The sequence below is a fragment of the Pygocentrus nattereri genome, chromosome 30 (assembly GCF_015220715.1).
Source record: "Pygocentrus nattereri isolate fPygNat1 chromosome 30, fPygNat1.pri, whole genome shotgun sequence".
NCBI lineage: Eukaryota > Metazoa > Chordata > Actinopteri > Characiformes > Serrasalmidae > Pygocentrus > Pygocentrus nattereri.
Genome location: NC_051240.1, coordinates 13,057,014 through 13,077,635, shown reverse-complemented (window position 1 = coordinate 13,077,635; position 20,622 = coordinate 13,057,014). Strand labels below are relative to the sequence as shown.

General features: G+C 38.1%; 1 protein-coding gene across 1 annotated transcript; it reads left to right on the top strand.

The window, feature by feature from the left end:
- The first annotated feature begins 5,424 nt into the window (after window positions 1–5,424).
- On the top strand, window positions 5,425–9,087 carry ccr7 (chemokine (C-C motif) receptor 7). The gene is made up of 3 exons (XM_017703636.2): window positions 5,425–5,513; window positions 5,738–5,778; window positions 6,956–9,087. Exons 1-3 carry the CDS (start codon window positions 5,498–5,500, stop codon window positions 8,009–8,011), a joined length of 1,113 nt encoding a protein of 370 aa, XP_017559125.2. The 5' UTR covers window positions 5,425–5,497; the 3' UTR covers window positions 8,012–9,087.
- The last annotated feature ends 11,535 nt before the right edge of the window (window positions 9,088–20,622 follow it).

Here is a 20,622-nt window from a genome sequence, read left to right as displayed (position 1 = left end):
GTGATGACAGAAACCAGACATTCAAAGCGTTTCACCCTTGGGTTGGTGTTCGGGTCTGTGTGAACCATTTTCAATTTTTACCAAAAGAAAAAATGTTGCAATTGGCCTTTGCTCATTTTCTGTGAAAAACATATGATATAATTTTTCAGTGCCTTCACTCTGTTCACCCCCCACACATTTATATTACACATGTGGTGTTGGGGTGAACCTGTGGGGAGTAAAACTGTGGAGGTGCTTTGTCCTTCACTCTGTTCTTGTCCAACATGGCCTGCTGTTAGTGTGTGTATCTGTGTGTGTATGTGTTTTATATTCGTCTGTGTGAGGCAGACAACATGGACACGCTGCTGACTGGCTACAGCTGCTAAAGGAGAACCCTAAACTGACCATTTGTGATGTTTTAAACATCTGGTACTTTTACATAAACCTTTATGACTGTACTGATAAAAAAAAAAAAACAACAACAATGTGGTGGGTCCACCAGACCACTGGGTAACAACATAAACACCACACAAGGGTTAATGCCTCTTGAAACTCCCTCGCAGAAAGTACTGTGCACAACCTGAGGTATTGTTTTACAACAATTTTACGATAAATCTTTTGGCATAAAACCACATTTTTACAGCACATTCTTGACAGAAATGTAAAAATGCAGGGCACTGTAAGGCAAAATGGTTCCCAAAGAAAAATTTGTTTTTCAGATTTATCACCATTTTACCCTAGTCAACATCACCTATAAAAATGTATGAAAATGTTTGTTTGAGATAGCAAATAAAACCAGTTAATAGATTTCTCTACGATAAACCTATGATAAACCATTTCACATCAAATCACTGTGAATGCTTTTTTTTACCTCTCAATGATTTAATTATTCAGAAATTTTTAAAAAATCAGTGGAAGTTCTCTCTAAATATTGTATTATATTTGTAACAACTATGAATAACTAACAGTAATAGTAGTGATAATGCTAACTAATTTCAGAATAACCTAGAATAACTAGCCTGGCAGAGCTGTCACACACACTGAAAACTTTACCAGTCCCATCTCGTCCAATCTCAAGACCGAATGTAGAATTATTCAGCTCCAGGACTTTTATTTTATTTCCCAGGTGGTTTCTTGACCAGCTAAACAGGACAATTTGTTCTCTGTCTGCTTTTAGAAGAAAATAAATACAATTTACCAAAAAGAAAAATGTATAAACTAAAAAGAAAAGAACCCATAAACCAACACAACACTGTCTTGTAATAACACTACCTGTGAACTGTATGGTCCACTGAAGAACATAAAAAATGATAACAGGCTTACCTTACACTTGTTCTAAGATAAGATCCTTTCTTATCAAGTCATAAAAATGGGTATTCAAATCTGTGGCCCTGGCTTGGGGCCTAGAGAACTCACAAATAACAGGCTTATGCCCACATCACTGGGTCGGTTCCCCAAATAAGAACTGGTTCCCTGTCACACCAGTCTTGTGAGGTTCCTTTTTTTTGGAAGCTTCACACTTTTAAAGAAAGTCCAACCGAGCAGAGGCTATATCTGTGATATGAAACATTGGCTGAGTTTTGTAGCCTATAAGTCCAGTGTTGTACATGGAAGTGATGATCAGTCATGTTTCAATTCAGAAACATCATAAAAACCCCTTTGATTTGTTTTCGTCAGGTTTTGTCACTTTCAGTTCCTCAGAAATGTAGATGGGGAAAGATAATTATACATCTTTCTGGTTGAAGCACCAAAATGTGCTGCACTTCTCAAAATGACAAAGAACTTCCACTTGTACCACTATCAGAACAAACAACAGAAAGCAGGAATCTGGTGCACACTGCAAACCACTATAACCCAATCCAAATATTTTAGAGTGTGTTGTCCACAGTGTGCATGTGGAAGCTAAAGCTATGTAAAGGAATTCAAATTGAAAGTGTTTTAAAAAGATAAAATGTGGTTTGTAGAAAGGAAGTCGTGCACTTTCTCTTCTTTTTTCATTGATCTTTTTCCTTTGATTGACCTGCTTAAGGGTTCCTGTGTCACTTCAGTGTCTGAGATAGGCAGCGCTGATACTTGCCCAGAAAAAAGGTAAGACTGAGGTGAAACAGATTAAGTATTGTCCTTGCCTTTCATTCCTAAATTTGCATTTTACTATTTATGATGCTTTTCTCTCCAGTGGTGCAAAATTATGGAGGCCTTGTCACAAATGTTTACATGATACACTGAGAGTAACCGCTACACGGGCCATTGCATTTAGACTATTAGTCATAAATTAGAAGCAAATCTGGAAAAATCTATATTCGCATGTCCACACGAGTACAGATTTCTGCCGTGTTTTTAAGAGCACTTTGTGATGGCTCGGTGGTCACATGACTCACCTGGATTGTGGTTAGTGCACTTCTTCCTGTCACTGCTTCTTTCCTTGCAGCAGTGTAGCCTACACACCAACCGCAGCTGCACACGTGCAGCCAAGTGTGTACCTGTGCACACCCAAAATTGGGGTGCTAGGGTGGGGGGTTCTTAAAGATTAAAGGCCAATCTGATGTTGTTTGCCAGTATGGTCACCGCTTGTTCTGCAGAGGTTTATGCCACTGTGAGAATCATTTGCATGTGAAACTTTGATGCACTACTACAACTGGAGCTATGATGAGGAGAGGTGCGACTTTCAGTAAGAAACTCTTTCGCACAATTACTTCACGTCATTTACTCCTGTCAATTCATGTGAATCTGATAAGACTTACAACCACAAGCATTTACACTTGGCCATGTCAAATGCATCTCCAGTTACTCAAAAAGACATTCAGTGTATCACTGTGTCTGTGTGTAGCATAATATGCAAATCAACTTGTACACAACAGCTAATCGTCAGTATTGCTCCTCATTTTTTCTGTTCAATTAAAAAATGACTGCCACCCCAAAAATCAGTTTTTCTTGGTGTTATTCTTTTTCTTAAACCAACTTTACACTATATATGTAGAATATTTAGTGTCCTCTATTTGTCATGGACCACATGCATTAAAAAATAATGTATTGTAGTTAGACAATGAATAACAACGAGGCAAAAATTTACCTGCCGCTTTATTTGAACTATCTCAGGCCAAGGTTACTGACACAGACTCAGAGGAGAAACTCCTCTGTGTCAAGTGAAATAGCACTCAAGTTGGCATTTTTTGTTGTTGCTTTTTCTAGGATAATAGGCAAGAAATGCAAGAAACGGAGGTGCTATTGCCTTATGGACAGTTACTAACCTCAGAAATACAGGCGTTCCTATCTCTTCAGCTCACCACAGAAAGGTGTCTCACTTTATCTTTGTCATAGTTACCAAGACTGAAATTCGAGGATGTGTCTAGAATTGTTGGAGAACCAAATACACAACAATGTGGGAGTTCAAACTAAAAGGAAATAAATGCTTCATGGAAAATTTCTTTCACATCTTTGAGGGTACAGTAATGTGAACTAGGTAACATCTTCTAAGTGATAAATTGATGGATAAGTGAAAATAACTATGACCAAAACGCAAGATAAGCCATATCAGCTAGAGATGTTGAAACAGCTTGCCGTTTCACACAACCACTGGCTCCAGTGAACAAACATCTACTGCTTGCCAAGCACTTGCTCTCTCATGTCCTCCTAGTTTTGGGAAGAAAACTGTTCCTCTGAAAGTGGCTGTAACAGCAGCTTTAAAACACAAACTGCATTTGGTGTAATATTAAACAGCAGCAGTGAAGGCTCATACAGTAGTTCTTTTACTTTGTATGACAACATTTGTTCTTTTATTAATTACACAACCCTCTAACCCTGGTCAGCAGACAAACCACTGAAACTGAAATAAGGCTATTTTTGCTTCAGGCTCAAACATTTGAGTGAGCTGTAAACACTCTGTTCGTCATCAGTTTTATTGTTATGACTTTAGCAGTAGCAGCGTTACCCAGCAATGTGTAGGTGAGAGCAGGGCACAGCCACACGAACACATTCTGTTTTTTGTTGAATACCTTTAAAAATCTTTAAGTTGGTATAATCATGTGTTTGTATAAGCAACATATACATCTCTGCTACAAACGAACACTTAAACTTTTTGTAGCTCCTACTGTTCATATACAATTCTACCCAAAATGACGTGAAGCATAATGATACAATTTAATTTATTTTTGGGTGGGATTAATTATAACAGACAGATGGATAGTTTTCTAACACTTGTTAGAAAAGTCTGATTAATTAGTGCAAACAAAGCTAATTCAATATAATTCCAGGTTGTAAGAAGCAAATATATTTTAAAAACATAATACATGATGTATTATATGTCATATTTTATGTCATTATATGGCAAATAAAAGCATCAACCATAGGTAAAACATGGAACATTGTTCCTGAATAACTACAGCTTTACCAACAGTTAATGTCAATTCCATTAAGACACTTATTTAAAAACAAAAACGAACATCTGAAAGAAACAAATAAAGTAGAACAAAAACCCTGTTTACATGTTTTCTCTTTTTCATCTTAAAATCTTTGAAAACATATGGAACAAAAAGACATTGGCTTTCTTTTTCTCTGTTTACTAAAAGTACCTTAGTTCTAACGCCATGTTACAACTATTATTCATATGACAGGTATGAAGCTGTCAATGGCACAGTACCCCTTTTGTACCCTCAAGGGTACATCTCATTATCTTTCGTCAGGGAACATAATTGTATTATAATCCACAAGAATATTTTTGTTGTATTGGCTCCATACACCCCATCTCAACTCCAGGCTTTTTATTTTATCATTCTGTTTTAAAACACCAGGTTATGAAATGATAATAATACATACTTTTTACCTGGGAAAACATATTGAAGGTACACAACTGGGCCTTAAAGCCACTCTTGCACCTTTAAGGGTACATTTACATTGTTTGTACCTTGATGAACCAAAAAATGCACCTGCAAAAGACCTTTATGTCTAAGTGTTTAACCTTGCATTGAACCAAACCAGCTGCAATGCTGGGTGTGCTATTTGACCTACTGCCTATTAATGATGATAGAAAGGAAGTGTAAAACAGGCAGATAAAACAGGAGGTTATGTGGTTAAACGTGAAGCACTTTTACATTCGATAAATAAGCTCTGCTTCTGAAGCTCATTAAAACAAAAACATTAAAATGTTTACAAGAAAAGTCATCTAAATAAACTTTTAAGTATGACTAAAAAAATCATAGTCATGAAATCAGAAAGCAAACATTGACATCTAAACAGTTATTTCCATGATAATAATACAGGAAATAATACACAATAAAAAAGCCCAGTCAAAGGGCAAAAACAATTGTGACAACAACGGCTTAAACTCTGCACAGATAAATGTCGAAATCTTGTTTTTCTCGAAACAGCATTGGCTGAGGTGAAAACCCTTTTCCTCTGCTTGTGGCTTCAAAGACAGGAGATGTGGTTCCATACAGAGCAGAGGGGCAGACAGCAAGCGTTGTCGATCACTGCGCTCTAACCAGTAGTGAGGAGAGCTTCAAAGACACGCTCATTCAAAAACATGAACTCATTCACAGGTGAGTACTGATACTTAAAAGGCAAAAAACTTCATATCTCAATGGATATCAAGGAAATTTTGTCTCGGTATGCCTATTTAGCAGGTCAGTGTAAAAATATAATGCTTTTAAATCAGTCCAAAGCCTGGTATAATCACGTGTTTAGAGCTTTGTTACATGCTTGATCACTCAAATGTATCAAGGTATCAATCTGTTTTCTAATTTGACTTTCCTTTCGTTGCTAGTCTTCGGTCCGGTTCTGTTGATGTGGTCTTGCTACTTTAAGGTAAGGTAACTTGCACCAGGACGCTAAAGCCACACATTGCACGCTAACACATACATCGCTTTCATGGCAGGCTCGACACACTTTTGTCTGATCTCGCATCTCTGACTCTAAAGTGGGGTTGATATGGTTGATACTATACAGTAGCATGCAAAAGATTGGATTTACATATTGGAAGAGCATAAAATGTGGCCTGTGTGAAGATTGTGGCACATTTTATTTTCTTATTTCACATTTACATTCTTTTATTTTTTCCCATAATGCTAAGTTAATCAAATACATAGAAATTGTATACTAAGAGTTATAATTAACTTAAATTCAAATGAAATGAAATTAAAATGCCATGTTTAAGTTTGTTCCTTGTAGAATGTCAACTTATTTTTTTATGTGTTAACTTATTGTTGTGACAAGATCAGTTGTAAAAAGCGCTATACAAATAAATTTGATTTGATTTGATTTATTTTTACATAGAAAACCAACAATTTCATTTCACCTGTGGTATCCAAATCTTTGCATGTGACTTCTTTTGGATTCAGATTTTATGAATACAGCAGCCTTGTTCAGACCTTAAAGGAATACCATGTTCTGTATGCATATCAACATTTAATCAAGCACAGCTCTCTTAAGATGCTTGAGACAACCTTTCATACCCTTTTCTTAGCTATCAGGCATTTTAATTCCAGTATACCAACAATGATAGCAAGAACATATCAGGCCTCAGAAATCTGGCGACTGACTTTTGAGTCATTCAATTATTATGGAATAGCCAAAAGACAATGGCCTTTTTGATGAGTTATTTTAGGGATTGTTTATCATGTGGTACATGAAAAACAGCATGTCACAGCAATGACTTCAGTAATGGTATTATTTTTATGTGAAACAGCAATTTTGATACTTGTTGTTCATAATGGAAAAATGCATCAGAAGTATTTTGGCAATAACATAAAATGTATAAAGAAAATTCAAATGTAATTTAATAGAAAAAACAGGACGGTCTTTGTGAATTATGTCATGTATGGATATCTTAAAGAAAGGAAGAATAACTTCATGGTTACTGTCATTGGTGTTACGCCTTTTGGTACAAGTCATTTCCATAGCTCCATGTCATTTCCATAGCTCCTTACAGGATCATTACAGAGTGATTTTAAGGAAATAAATCTGTTTTTTTGCCTTCTTTCAGACAAGTTGGTCCAATGTGACTGCTGATTATGACAGTTATTCCATCTCCAACTTCGACTCCACCCCCAACTTTGATTATGGAAGCTATGTTAGTCTGTGTGAGAAAGATGCCAACCGAAACTTCCGCTCCTGGTTCCAACCTGCAGTTTATAGCATTATCTGCTTCCTGGCTCTCTTGGGAAACTTCCTGGTCATCCTCACCTACCATTATTTCAAGCGGCTTAAGACGATGACTGACATCTTTCTGCTGAACCTGGCCGTGGCTGACCTGCTCTTTGCTCTCTCTCTGCCCTTTTGGGCAGCCAGCATCATGTCCAAATGGCCTCTTGGCCAGTTTCCATGCAAGGCCATGCACGCCATCTACAAGATCAGCTTCTTCAGCGGGATGTTCCTCCTGACCTGCATCAGTGTGGACAGGTACTTTTCCATCACCAAAGCTGTGTCTGCCCACCGCTGTCGCTCCAGCGCCATGCAATATGGACAGGTATCTTCAATGGTCACTTGGGTGATGGCTGTGGTCTTTTCACTGCCCGAGATCATCTACTCCGGCGTCAATGTCAATAGCACCTGTGTGGCATTCATGAAAGGGCATGAAGATCTAAGGACCTCCATGCAAGTCAGCCAGATGGTCCTTGGTTTTGTGCTGCCAGCACTGGTCATGGGCTTCTGTTATAGCTGTATCATCAAGACCCTCATGCAAGCCAGGAACTTTGAAAAGAACAAAGCCCTGAAGGTCATCTTCGCTGTGGTGGCTGTCTTTATTGTTAGCCAGTTGCCATATAACGTGGTGATGGGCCTGACCACACAAAACAGTACCACCTGTGAATACGACAACCACCTCCTTTATGCCATGGACTTGACCCGGGGCATCGCCTTCCTGCGCTGCTGTGTCAACCCCTTCTTGTACGCCTTCATTGGAGTGAAGTTTCGCAATGACCTCCTGAAGCTGATGAAGGATATGGGATGTATCAGCCAGAGGCATGTCATATATTCCTGTGGCAAACGCAAGTCCTCAGCTGGATTCGAGACCGAAACTACCACCTCGTTCTCCCCCTGAACCTGTATTATGTATTCCTGACAACAATCTCATATTGCAAAGCTTTGCTCTTTTATATTTGCTTGAATGCAATGTTACCCCCCTTCTGGGTTGATGGGGTGCTGCAGCCCATCCCAGCGGTCAATGGGCAGAAGGCCGGACACACCCTGGACAGAGTGGCCACAACTACATAATTCACAAATTATTTTATATTAGTTACTGAATTAGTTTTAGTATTAATAACTGACTAATAAACCTGGGACTCACTCTTTAACTCTTTAAACGCCAGGCTTGTTATTCATTTATTATTTATTAAAGAAATTATTTTGGATTGTAACTGATTGAATGTAGTATCTATGTACAGATTAGAGTAGATTGGGTTTAAGATCAGGATTAGGGTTAGGTTTAGGCCTATATTAGGAAAATAAAAGTAAGTATTTACATTTAATAGATGTTTTCTTGAAAGTGAAACAAATGTTTCTGCCAAGCATCCACAGTGGGCTGTCCAAATAAAGCGTTACTGTTATTTGATGACCACTGCACTGTGAAACTGTTGTATTGGGTTCATGGTTAATAAAATGAGGAACTGAAATCTGTACTTGTTGATGAATCTGTTAGGAGGTATATAGGACATGGTTAGAATTTTTTTCCCCCAAGTGATTTCATTGTGATTGTCTTGTTCCATATAGCTTTATCATGTATACAAAGATTTTCTGAGTGTTTCTAATATAGAAGAAGACTTCAGCTGCTGAACTCTGTAATGTTTATTGATTTACTATTTCTAAAATGTACATTCTCTGGAGTTCAGAACTCCCTTTAAGTCAAATCTAGCATATGAGATAAATAACCTGAGTAACGTCTTCATCGAAGTGAAAGGTCACAGAAACCTGCTGATGATAGTCCTGCTGCACCTTATTCAGAAGGATTGCTTTGTTAAAGGCTGCTTCTGTTCAAGCAGTTCCAATGTGATCTGTCTTATGTTGCATTCTATATTGCTTCATCAATTATAAAAGTGCTTTTCAGGATGTGTCTGGCAAGTTGGAGACAACATCTAAAATGTTATTGACATTGAATAAAGTTTAGTGTATGAAATGAAAGACTTCTGTCTTGAAAATTGGCTTTTAACTGACTTCACACCTTACACACAATTTGAAGAGAGAGGCTCACAGGTCGCTTTGAAAGTGTCGTGTTGCACCCTGTGACACTCACAGCTTTCTCAGTGGTTTGTCTGAGCACATACATAGTTGTGGGGAGCTAAACAACTGAAACTCTAGTGCTATATTTTTTTTCCAGTATACTCACCTCATGGTGGGGCCCCTGAAACTGATTATCACTGATCACTGACTTATCCGAAGTTCAGATATTAATTGCTGCTGGATTAACCGAACTTCTGAAGGCTTTTGAAGGTTCAAAATAAACCGCCAAGGATAATGATTTAAAGTGGTAACAAAATTGTTGGTTTCAACTGACAAAACATTTCTGTGGATGAAAAAGGACGGAATTAAGGCAGGATGTTAATTTCACTGTGTAGTATTGTATACAGCTCAGAGACTACTCTAAATTTTTTTAAATTCCCAGTCAAAATGACCATTTTTAGGAGACACTTCTGGGAATTAGTTATAAAATAATCTACTTACATAAAGAAGGGGAACATCAACGGAAAAGCCGTGTCAAAAATGAATTTCCAAAGCTAGATACCAAAAAAGTCTTAAAAAGAAATTGAGAAAGAGAAGAAGTGATCAGACCTGGTAAACCACCAAAACTGCCACCATCAGATAAATCATACTCAAAGCTTTTATTTTTGAGAGATATTTAACCTCCTTGCTTCAGGTCTGAGGACATTGAAATATTTCTGCCTGAGAAAAAGAAGTAAACAAAGAAAATTTAAACATAGAAGCTACTGGTGTTTTCAGAACTGTGTGGACTGACCACCCCAGAGTCCAGACTTCAACATCACTGAATGAGTTCTAAATTACTTGGATCATAAGACGCAGAAAATACAACCTACCTCTAAGACTGAACTTTGGAGAAAAATATCGCTGCAGATTTCTTTGAAAAACTGAAAGCTGTATACACAGTACTGCATGTGTACTGGTTTAACTAAAATTAAGTGAAACAAAATGAAGTGGTGTAAAAATGAAACATTTGTTTTTGGATTTCTCATACAACTGTCAGAACCCAGAGCTCCCTGTCCTCTGCTCCGAAGTCCCAGACGATGTGGAAAAATGTTACTAATTAATTAAAGTTAAATCAAAGTTTTCATTTTATTAAATGTTTTCTCATTTAAAAAGAGTAGCAAATTAAAATAACTGAAAAAGCATTTTTGCAAAAGTTAAAGAAAAGTGAAGAATCAATCTTTGCAAAAAAGTCAAAGTCAGATGAAAAACCAAACTTCAGCCGCAGGTTCGGTTTGAAGGAGAGAAAAGGCCCCCTTCAGTTATTAGTTCCAATGTGACAAAATGGCAAAAGCCAAAATGTACAGACAATCCAAACACATTACATCTTGTACCCAAAGCTGAGCAACCTTACCACCCCTCCCAGGGTGTTTTTCTTTGCCCCTCCTTTTTTAATGTCCCTGGACCCAAGCTCTGATTCCCAATGTGCCTAATTTTCCTGAGAAGTCTGGTAAACCTTATTTCTTACCCAACTCAAGATACGTTTTTTTAATAAATTTTTCTCTGCCTTGTTTTAGCAGGCCTCCCTATCCTCCGTTGTCCGTTGTCCGTTGTTTGCAACACTTTCTTATTAATTTGGCTCAAAGACTGGTTCTTACCAACCCTTATAGAGTAGAGTTCATGTTATTCAATGTATGGAAATATTATGTCTGCTTTACCAGTCCCTGTCTGCCTGCCTCAGTTAAATGCTTATAGGCCTATCTGTCTCAGGTTTAGTGCTTATAACTCTATTTTTAATATTTTCCAAGCTAATGATTGTTACAAAACTTTTATTAATTAGGGTTCAAGGACATTTTCTTCAAAAAACCCCGACACAACACAGTGACATCGAACTCGCAGTGAGCTGACGCACCTTTGCTTCTCACACTTATTTATGGAGTTGCATGTAAAAAGCAACATGTACACCCACAAGCGGCCAATTTAGAACAGAACAAAAACATAAAAATAGAGCATAGAAAAGCAAAAGAAAAAACCTTACAATTCACATTAATAGGAACCTACCTTGTATTTGCTTTCTCTGGCCACAGGTTCACTGTATTACAGACTGTAATACATTTGATGCCATACACAATTCGACAGCCAGTCTCTATCACATTTACCGCAGGCCATTTTATGATCACATATATCTGCATAGGGGATCACTCTCATCACCACAGTGACATATAACAGTCAAAGCAGTGACACTGTTAGGTTGAGAGTTGTCCACCAATAAAACATATCCAGCTATGAGCAGCTCTGTGATTAGAAACTGCCCACTGATGAAGGAATAAAGCATTGGTTCTCAATCCTGGTTTTAGAGTAGCACAGCCCTGTATTTTGTAGTGTTATCACTGCCCTAGTACACCCAGTTTACCTCAGGAAGGGTATGGTGGTTATGGTACTAGGACTAGGATTGAGCACCACTGTAGGCAGCACAAATTGTTCATTGCAACAGACTAACCACACATAAAAAGTAGTGTTCTTTGGAGCAGTGCTATTGAGGAACCACTGTGTGGATGGTTCTTTAGAAATATGTTTTTCATTAGGTCCACAAAACCACTTTTGTTTGCATATAGAATTCTTAAAAAGTTGTTAAAATTTAAAGAGGCCTTTACAGCAGCTCCTTGAAGACCTTGGAACCTCTCCTTAAGAGGTTCTACATGAGCCCTCACTGGTTTCCTCAAAAAAGATGAATCAAGTTCAGATGTTTCTAATAGCTGCACTAATAGCTTGTTTTGTTTTTTTTTGCTGAAATTGGCTCAGTGTTTGTTGTAAACACCAAACGTTTAATATATATATATATATATATTTTTTTTTTTCGTGTCACTAGAGGGCAGACTTGCATGATGAAAATTCTGTCCACTGTTGAGCAAGGAGTAAGAAAAAAGACCCTGCAGTTCAGTACATGGCCTGTTAACATCATACAGGAAACTCTAAACGACCGCAATCTGTAGGGTGCGGAAGACGGGGAAAGATAAGACAGTGTGCTGGCAATTTGTATGCTGTTAATGCACATAGTGATTTTCTGATGATTTATTTTGTAAATTTGGAGTTTATATGGACATACAACTATAAAATGCTACTGATATATGGCCACCTTCAACTCCCTACTCAGAACTACATCACGGCCACTGGCAGAAGGGGAGGGGGGCACAGAGGAGCACATTTTTCTATGAAACCATGTCCAAAATGGTCCCCTAATCACCATACCCTGCATTCTGAAATCTGGATTAAGTTGGCACTGGAGAAAACGTCATATGGATTTCTCTCATTGCTGTGTTACAGAAAATACTGTCGCCTTTGTGAATCTTCAAACCAAACAGTGTAGTGCATTATGGGTATCCCCTATCTCTTAGGGTATATCGGTTGTACACAACTTATTACAATGCATTGTGGGATTGTTTGAGTGTACTGGATCTTCTGCAATATGTTTTCGGACACCACTACAAAATGGTGGAACCCTAAAATATTGCACAATATAGTGAAATGGACCCATATTTGGACACAGCATTAGAGCTACCCACTCTTAGCTAGGCCAGCCTCAGAGGACGACTTTGCAAACTTTACTATGCAAAGCTTTTACTTTTGACGTTTGAACATAGCATATATAAAACATAAGCTATAAGCTAATTCAGTTTAAAGCCATGGCCTTTCTTTTTGTTGTTGCTAGCCAGGTAGCCTTTAGCTTGCTGACCAGCAAGCTAGCACAGTAAAGTGATGGCAACGGTCATGTGGAATAGTTTGCAACCTAAATCACGGGAAATCCAATATGGTTAGTTTACGGCTATGACTTATAAACTGTGTAAGAACTTACAGTATTATTCCTCTCCAGAATGACAGTTCTGTTCAGAATGCGTCTGATTAGCGTTACCACACCACTCAATTATTATAGTAAGGTCCACACCTGGTCTCGCATCAACAGTTAGAGCAGGTTTTGATCTGCAAACTGACTTTGCTGAATCTTTTTGGTCAGGTGTGTTGATTTGATCTCTCACCTGCCTGAGGGCTCATTTAACAAACTTCATTTTAACTAAAAAATTAAGTTACATCCCTGAAGATGGCGTTGAAGATTCTCTCAGTTGGGGAAATGACAAGGCCAGGAAAGAGTTCTTGTTAAAAGCCGTATTGAAATGGACGGTGAATCTCTGAATCTCTGAATCTTTGAATCTGACACTTCATTACCCACAATGCACTGTCAGGTGCTAGATTTAGCCCTGTGTCTCAGTCACACAGTCTCTCTAAAGGAGACACTGACTTTCAAGCACTAAGGAAGGCTCACAAACAAAAAACTGAAACCTTCAGTGAAATTTAGATAGAATTTAGGCTGTTCAAAGCAGCTGAGTGGGCTGTGACTGTATAAAAACACAAGTGTGAGTAAGGGGGTTTATAAATATCATAGCAGTCATAGGAGAACAGCTTCCTAATCTATTGTTCCTTCATGTACAGTAGACACAGCGCACATTAACATCTGGTCTCTCTCTCTCTCTCTCTCTCCCTCTCCCTCTCCCTCTCCCTCTCCCTCTCTCTCTCTCTCTCTCTCTCTCTCTCCCTGACTACTCTTTGGGGAATGGTACATTTACTCATGAATGTACAATTTCCCCGGCAAAACAATCATTTGTGGATGGGCAGATCACATTGTAAGTGTGCATGGGAAGGTTTATGTGGTGTGTGTTTACTGTAGAAATATCATGTTACTGCAAGACACAAAAGTGATGATATTGTGATTGAATGCATTTCATTCAAAAGTAATCCTGGCTGAAACAGTCCTTATAACTTAAGCATAGAGTAGAGCTAAAAAGTTGTAGGCCGAATAAGCAGATATTTGTAAATGTGACATCACAAGAGTGGTGAATGGGCTTCGTATAAAAATGGGCTTAGTTTCTATACATGGATTGTATGGGCTGGATAGAGAATGCTATGTTTTGAAACTTTAATACTGGTTACATACATCGGTGGTAGACATCAAGCTCTTTTTTTTGAAAATTTGGTTTTTGGCGCAAGGAACGCTCAAGCTTAAAATATTTACAACCTTGCAGCAAAGCATCTAGGAAATATGAGCTGGTGAGTTGTTTTCTTCCTGCTCTCATCTGCTTGGCTGGCCATGTAAACAGTAGTGAGAAGGTAATGTACATGACCTAAAGGTAAACACATAAAGACACACACACAAACTGAATTTGTCTTCCAGCCATATTACATGAATCAGATTTTATAATGCAATCTGCCTCTGGGAAAACATGGTCTGTCTGTCCTGTTCTAATTTGCTTCCAGATTAGACAAACAAAATAGCAAGTGTCTTTTCACACTCTTGATTTTCTTTGTATTTCTTTAAATATAAGAAATTATTGGTAGGCTTACAGAAAAGGGCATTTAAGGGTCATGATCAGGAAACATGTATGTACACACGGCATGCCCAGACAAAAACTGACAGTGGAATGAGTCATACTGAGTTCTGTGACTTTCAGTTTGGCACTGATGCCACCTTACCAACACCAGTGTGTGAAATATCTGTCCCGCTAGAGCTGCACCTGTCAATAATGTGGAGTAGTAATGTTTTTAAGCAAAAATCATCTGTCCTAAATTGGTGTAATGCATACTGCCCCTGGGCTCTGGAGCATTGGTAACGTGTTCTCTGGAGTTAATCACAATGCAATACTTAGAAATCTGATGAATGAGTTTGGGTTTGGCGGATTATGCTTACAATGCAGTCAAAGGTAGAGGATATCTGTTCAACATGAGCTCAGTTACCGTGTTGCCTAAACTTTGCACCAACAGTACCACGTTTTGAAGCAATTGTCCTTAGTGTGAGGCTTATCTCCACAACACAACAAACCCATTCTTTGTATACAAGTGGTTAATTTGGAAAAATAGACTGTTTAAACTTAATGAGAAATGTTCACATGTGAAAATACTTGGATTACAAGACATTTTGTGTCAAGCAATTGAATTCATTGTTGTTCCTGGACATCCAAAATTCAGGAAAATCCTGCACAGGAGCCAACCCTACAGGAGACTTCTACCTGAATACATTGTGTCAAGTGTGAATAGGAAATGTTGATTGTAAACCAAGCCGTACTGCCCCACCCTAACACTTCGCCTTACTAATGCTTTTATGTCTGAATAGAAGTGAATCCCTGCAATGACGTTCCAGGATCTACAAGAAAGCCTACATAGATGATTGGAGTCTTTGGCAGCCTTCAGGTTTCAGGGACTCCATACTAATACAGGTGGTTTTGGAATGAGATGTTCACCAAGCACATATGAATGTGATGTTCATAATGGACATACTGTGGGCCATGCAGTAAACATTGTTGTACTCTGTTTTCCAGTACAGCATGGGTTCAGAGGTGCTGATTAGAGTTTTTTTACTAGTCTCACTCAGTTGTTAAGACCTTTATGACGTGGGTTCAATGGAGTAAAGTAACTGCTAAACTGTACCTAGCTATGACACTACAAATGGATTTGAATGAATGATATTATGATATTGTATGCCATGGCATAATCCTATTGTACATCATTAACAACTATTTTGTACTAGTGACAACAAAAAGGTTTACTGGCTTTTTTAAAATCAAATATTTTTCGGATGAAAATGAAGCAATTCAGCTTTTCTACTTTCTCATTTTTACAGTAAAAACATGGTTATGCTGGAGAAGAAAAGCAAAGTCTGTCTCAAAATCTTTGGGATTGTTGTCTTTGTCATACATACAGTATATCAGATTTATGCTTGGTTCTGAATAGACGATCTTTGATCCTATTCCAGATAACATCATGTGTAATGCTTACAATGCTTACATCTATATTTGGCATTTAATGTTACATAGGATGTATGTCTGGACTTGACCAACATGTGTAGAAAAACATGTTATTATGAGCTTGTTTTTCAGCATAGCTGGCAGCTGAGAGAACTGGTTGTTTTCAGTCTATTACCTGACAGAAATATGTTAAAGGTACATTAATGACCTTGCAAGTTGCAGTGAAGTTAATGAAATTATTTCATAAGTTCATAGGCAAAGCTCTAGCAACAGCTGGTAGTGAATATTCCATGACTGTTTGTAAGTTCTGGTCTAAAAGGAACATACAAACAGACATATATGAGAGAAGTCTGATTGAGGGAGGGGAGAGATCACAGAAGACTTGGAGTTCTGGTCGGACCCCTTTGTAACTGGTGGTAGGACTAATAGGACTGAGGAACAGGGAGGGGATGGGGTGGTGGTAGTGGTGGTGGTGGGGATTGTGTTTTGGCAGTTTTCTTCATGCAATTCTTCTGTTAATATGTTTCATGAAAAATTTGTGACTTGCTTATTATCTTATTAATTTATTTAAACAATGTCACATTTTTATTTTGACTCTCATCTGCTGCTTCAGTACACTTCCGCTCCCCTAATCTCACTGCTGCCTTAATAATCCAAGTATACATATACATATATATATATATATATATATATATATATATATATCAGATAGATGAACCCTAAATAAACCCTCTCTAGAGCATCCCTCTACAACATCATAACTCTTTTCTACTGTATCTTGAAATCCATGAATCCATTTACCATCTCATACTTGAAACATCTACTTTTTTTTATGAGTCATCCATTACTGGTCAGTCCTGTTTCCTGAACACATTCACCCCTAGCAAATATTCCACAAGTCACATGTTCAAACAATTTGCATGATCCAAATTCCTCATGTAATTAACACGGATGCTATTTAACCATCTTTTGTACATTTACTATTTCTATGTTTAAAAAATTACCTAATTCCTCTTACTTTCAACCATTTTCTTTTCTTTAGTTTTTCTAGCTCTCAAAACATACTATTCACTCTCCAACCCACAAAGTCCATCTAGGGAAACAATGCTGCTTGGTTTGAATTTATTGTTTCTGTGATATCTTGAAAACCAATAAACCAACAGCAGCCTACAGACGTTTAGTGCTAACTAACAGGGCAGCCAATCAGAACAGAGATCATGTTCCAAAGGTACTTGGACACGGTGGGGGGGTGGGGTGGGGGGATTGGGGGTTGGGGTTCGTTTAGGGGCCTTTAACATTTCATTATGCTTGAAACACCTTTTTTCATGAGTCATCCATGACAAGTCAGTCCTGAAGTTTCCTGAAGCTTAGTGGATGTGCTTTGTTTTGGTCATGTAGGAGTGTTTTTAGAGGAGAGTAAATGCACATGCAGCTTAAAAGTGTGTGCGTCTTTACTAGCAGTGTTTTTGTCTGGCCGTGTTTGCACAGATTATTTGCACCCTAATCTGTACAAACACAGGCATCAAGTCACTGTTTTTACTATGTTTACTTAACAACAAGACCTTATCCATTGTATGGTTCATGGTTCTTTGACTCTTGAGTGATCTGAGGTGGTAAGTTCTATAACACAGCCAGGGTGGACAGCGTGATTTCTGTGCTAACAAGCCACAAGTGTCACCTGTGATGTGTCATTATCAGTAACGGGCTGCTAAATCCATCATATCATTGGAGGAGAAGCCGTAGGCTACATCCAGGCATGGGCCACTTTATACAGCTAAAAACTGTAGATACACAATTTGTGCTATTCATCATCTAATCCTTCACAAATTGCACATTTCTGACCGCATATTTTTGGGTGGCATACCCTTCTCTACCCCGCAGTGACACTGACATCTATGAAAACACCAGCAACATCATTGTGGCCGATGTATTTGTAACAGCACCTCATTTATTACCATGATGACTATCATGTCAGTATCAGTGGTGTGTTTGTAGTCCACCACTGAAATAATATCGGGTAAACAGTTGCCCTGTGGTCAGAAACCGACCATTGATGAAAGAAGTACAGCGTGACACATTTTTGTCACAACTGATGAGCCACACTCTGTAATATGTGATAGGTCTGTAAGGGCCTATGTGGAAGTTGGCACTCTTAAAGGGAAATTGCACTGATTTTTCAAAATTTCTGTGTAATTCAGCAAACTAAGTCATTTAGCTTGGTTTGCTGAGAAATAGTTTATTATAAAGAAACTTATTGGCTTTACAATAGTGAATAGAAATCAGGGGTTGCAATGTCTACAGCTCAAATAGAGCAACTTTATTGACTTTCTCATAATGAGTGAACCTGCATGTGTCGTGTTTATACAAGTGTTTATATACAATGTTGACAAAGATGAAATCATGGTAAATGTGGAAAAATAAGTTTTCTTTGTGTACTACTTTGTCTTACAACAGCCTGCATGTATCTCTCCACCACCAATGGGTTTTAAAAATATGTTTCAGGCCAAAATTTCAAAGCTATCATAAAACAAAGACATTATACAGTGATTTTGTAAACACTTCATGTAAATGACTTTCTGTGAGGAAGCTTTAAGAGGTATTAAAAGCTTTGGGTGCCTGGTTCCTATTAACAATGGTGCATTTCACATTTAACTACTCTGAATTACAACCCCAATTCCAATGAAGTTGGGATGTTGTGTAAAACATAAAACCTCGCCCCATCCTTGCTTGTGAATGCCTGAGCCTTTCAGGGATGCTCCCTTTATACCCAATCATGACACTCACCTATTTCCAATTAACCTGTTCACCTGTGGAATGTTCCAAACAAGTGTTTTTTGAACATTCCTCAACTTTCCCAGTCTTTTGTTGCCCCTGTCCCAACTTCTTTGGAATGTGTTGCAGGCATCAAATTCAAAATGAGTGAATATTTGCAAAAAACAATAAAGTTTATCCGTTTGAACATTAAATATCTTGTCTTTGTAGTGTATTCAGTTGAATATAGGTTGAAAAGGATTTGCAAATCATTGTATTCTGTTTTTATCTATTTTTTGCCTAACATCCCAACTTCATTGGAATTGGGGTTGTACTTTGTTTACCTCTTAATCAAATTATACAGAAATTTTGAAAAATTTGTGGAATTTCCCTTTAATATGGACAGTGTAACAAAGTAGACCAGGAGTGGATAGTTGTATTACACTCAAAAGGAGTTCTTTTAAGGTTCTTCAGTAAAAAGAATGGTTCTGTTTAGAACCTTGCGTTCTATTTAGAACCATTTTAAGCATAAATTGTTCTTCACATGGTGTAATGGTTCTTCAGACTGATATAAAACTTATGACAATAGAAGAACAATTTTTGGAGCTATAAAAAATCATTTTCAAAAAGGTTCTGTTTAGAACCATACACAACACATTCTCCATCAATCTGAACAACCATTTCACCTTTGCAAAGAACAATTTAAGTATATCATGGATCTATATGGAACTCATGGTTCTAAAAAGGGCCATTCCCTTTATTAAAGAACCATCTTTTTTAGGAGTGCACTTAACCCTCCTGTTATCTTCATACATACTAGCATCTTTTATCGTTGGGGCCAATTTGACCCCAGAGATGTTAACCTCCAGGAAGTATCAAAGTTCTGGTGGGAATTCTGTTTTCCCCTCGCCTGTGTTGTGTGAACTATGAGTGGTTCTCGCACTACTACAGGCATGGTTATGTTGGGTTTTTTAAGACTGCACGTTGTAGTGACCTTAATATCTTCCAAAACAAATGAATGTCATTATAAATTAATTATTATTTTGATATTTGTTATGTTTTGTACAGATAAAACAGCCTGGGGTCAAACTGACCCCAAAGAACACTGTTGACGTGTACAAAATGTGTACAGGGCATTGAAAACGTATCATATTCATTTTATATTTACCCAGTCGGCCCCTTTAGAATCAGTAACAGTCATTAAATATGAGACAAAAAAAATTACATCAGTCATTTACTTACAGATGTTAATCAATGAAGGGGTTCAAATTGACCCTAAAGATTAAGAAAAGGTTAAGAGGTGAGTCTTTTTATGCGTCTGTCAGCGCCCCCTGTTGGCTAAAAAAACCCACACGTGCCTCCCTGCGGCCACTTTTCTCCACGTGGCCACAGCTTTGCTGTTCGCGATAAAGCACTTCATATTCAAAGAGCTGGTAGCTTTTCCTCCACAGGCAGAGGAATGGCGCAAAATATGAGCATATGAATTTATTCAAGTGCATAAATAATATCAGCCGGGCTCTCTAGTAGCTGGTGTCAAAATAAAGAGACTGAACGTGCGGCATGATCCTGAAAGGCTGCCATAATCTGTAAACCTAAACGTTACTTACACTCAATGAAAACTTTTACAGACGTTCAAACGAGGCTGCATTTTCTCTAAATGCCTCATTCTCTTTTCCTTCGTTGAGTTTTAGTGCACCCTAAACACGGTCTGTACTGCATGTGACTCGTAGACTGAACCGGCTGTGCCCCCTAGTCCTCTCCATAGAAGGATCTGGACTACGTGCACTGAACCTACCGCGCGATGACGTTCGTGGAATGGCGAGTTCGGAATTGTGAACGAATCATTTGCCTTGAGTGCGGTCTTTCCAATGAATCGTTCGAACCGACTTTCAAGTCCAAATGAATCTTTGAAGCATATACTTGTAGTAGACCTTAGATTCCCAATACAGCCCTAGCTGTGAGCTTTCACAGGATA

What these genes read in the sequence shown, in the direction of transcription:
- ccr7 (XM_017703636.2), top strand. An exon ending in TGTGGTCTTGCTACTTTAAG is followed by an intron (nt 5,779 to 6,955) that starts GTAAGGTAACTT and finishes GCCTTCTTTCAG; the next exon opens with ACAAGTTGGTCCAATGTGAC.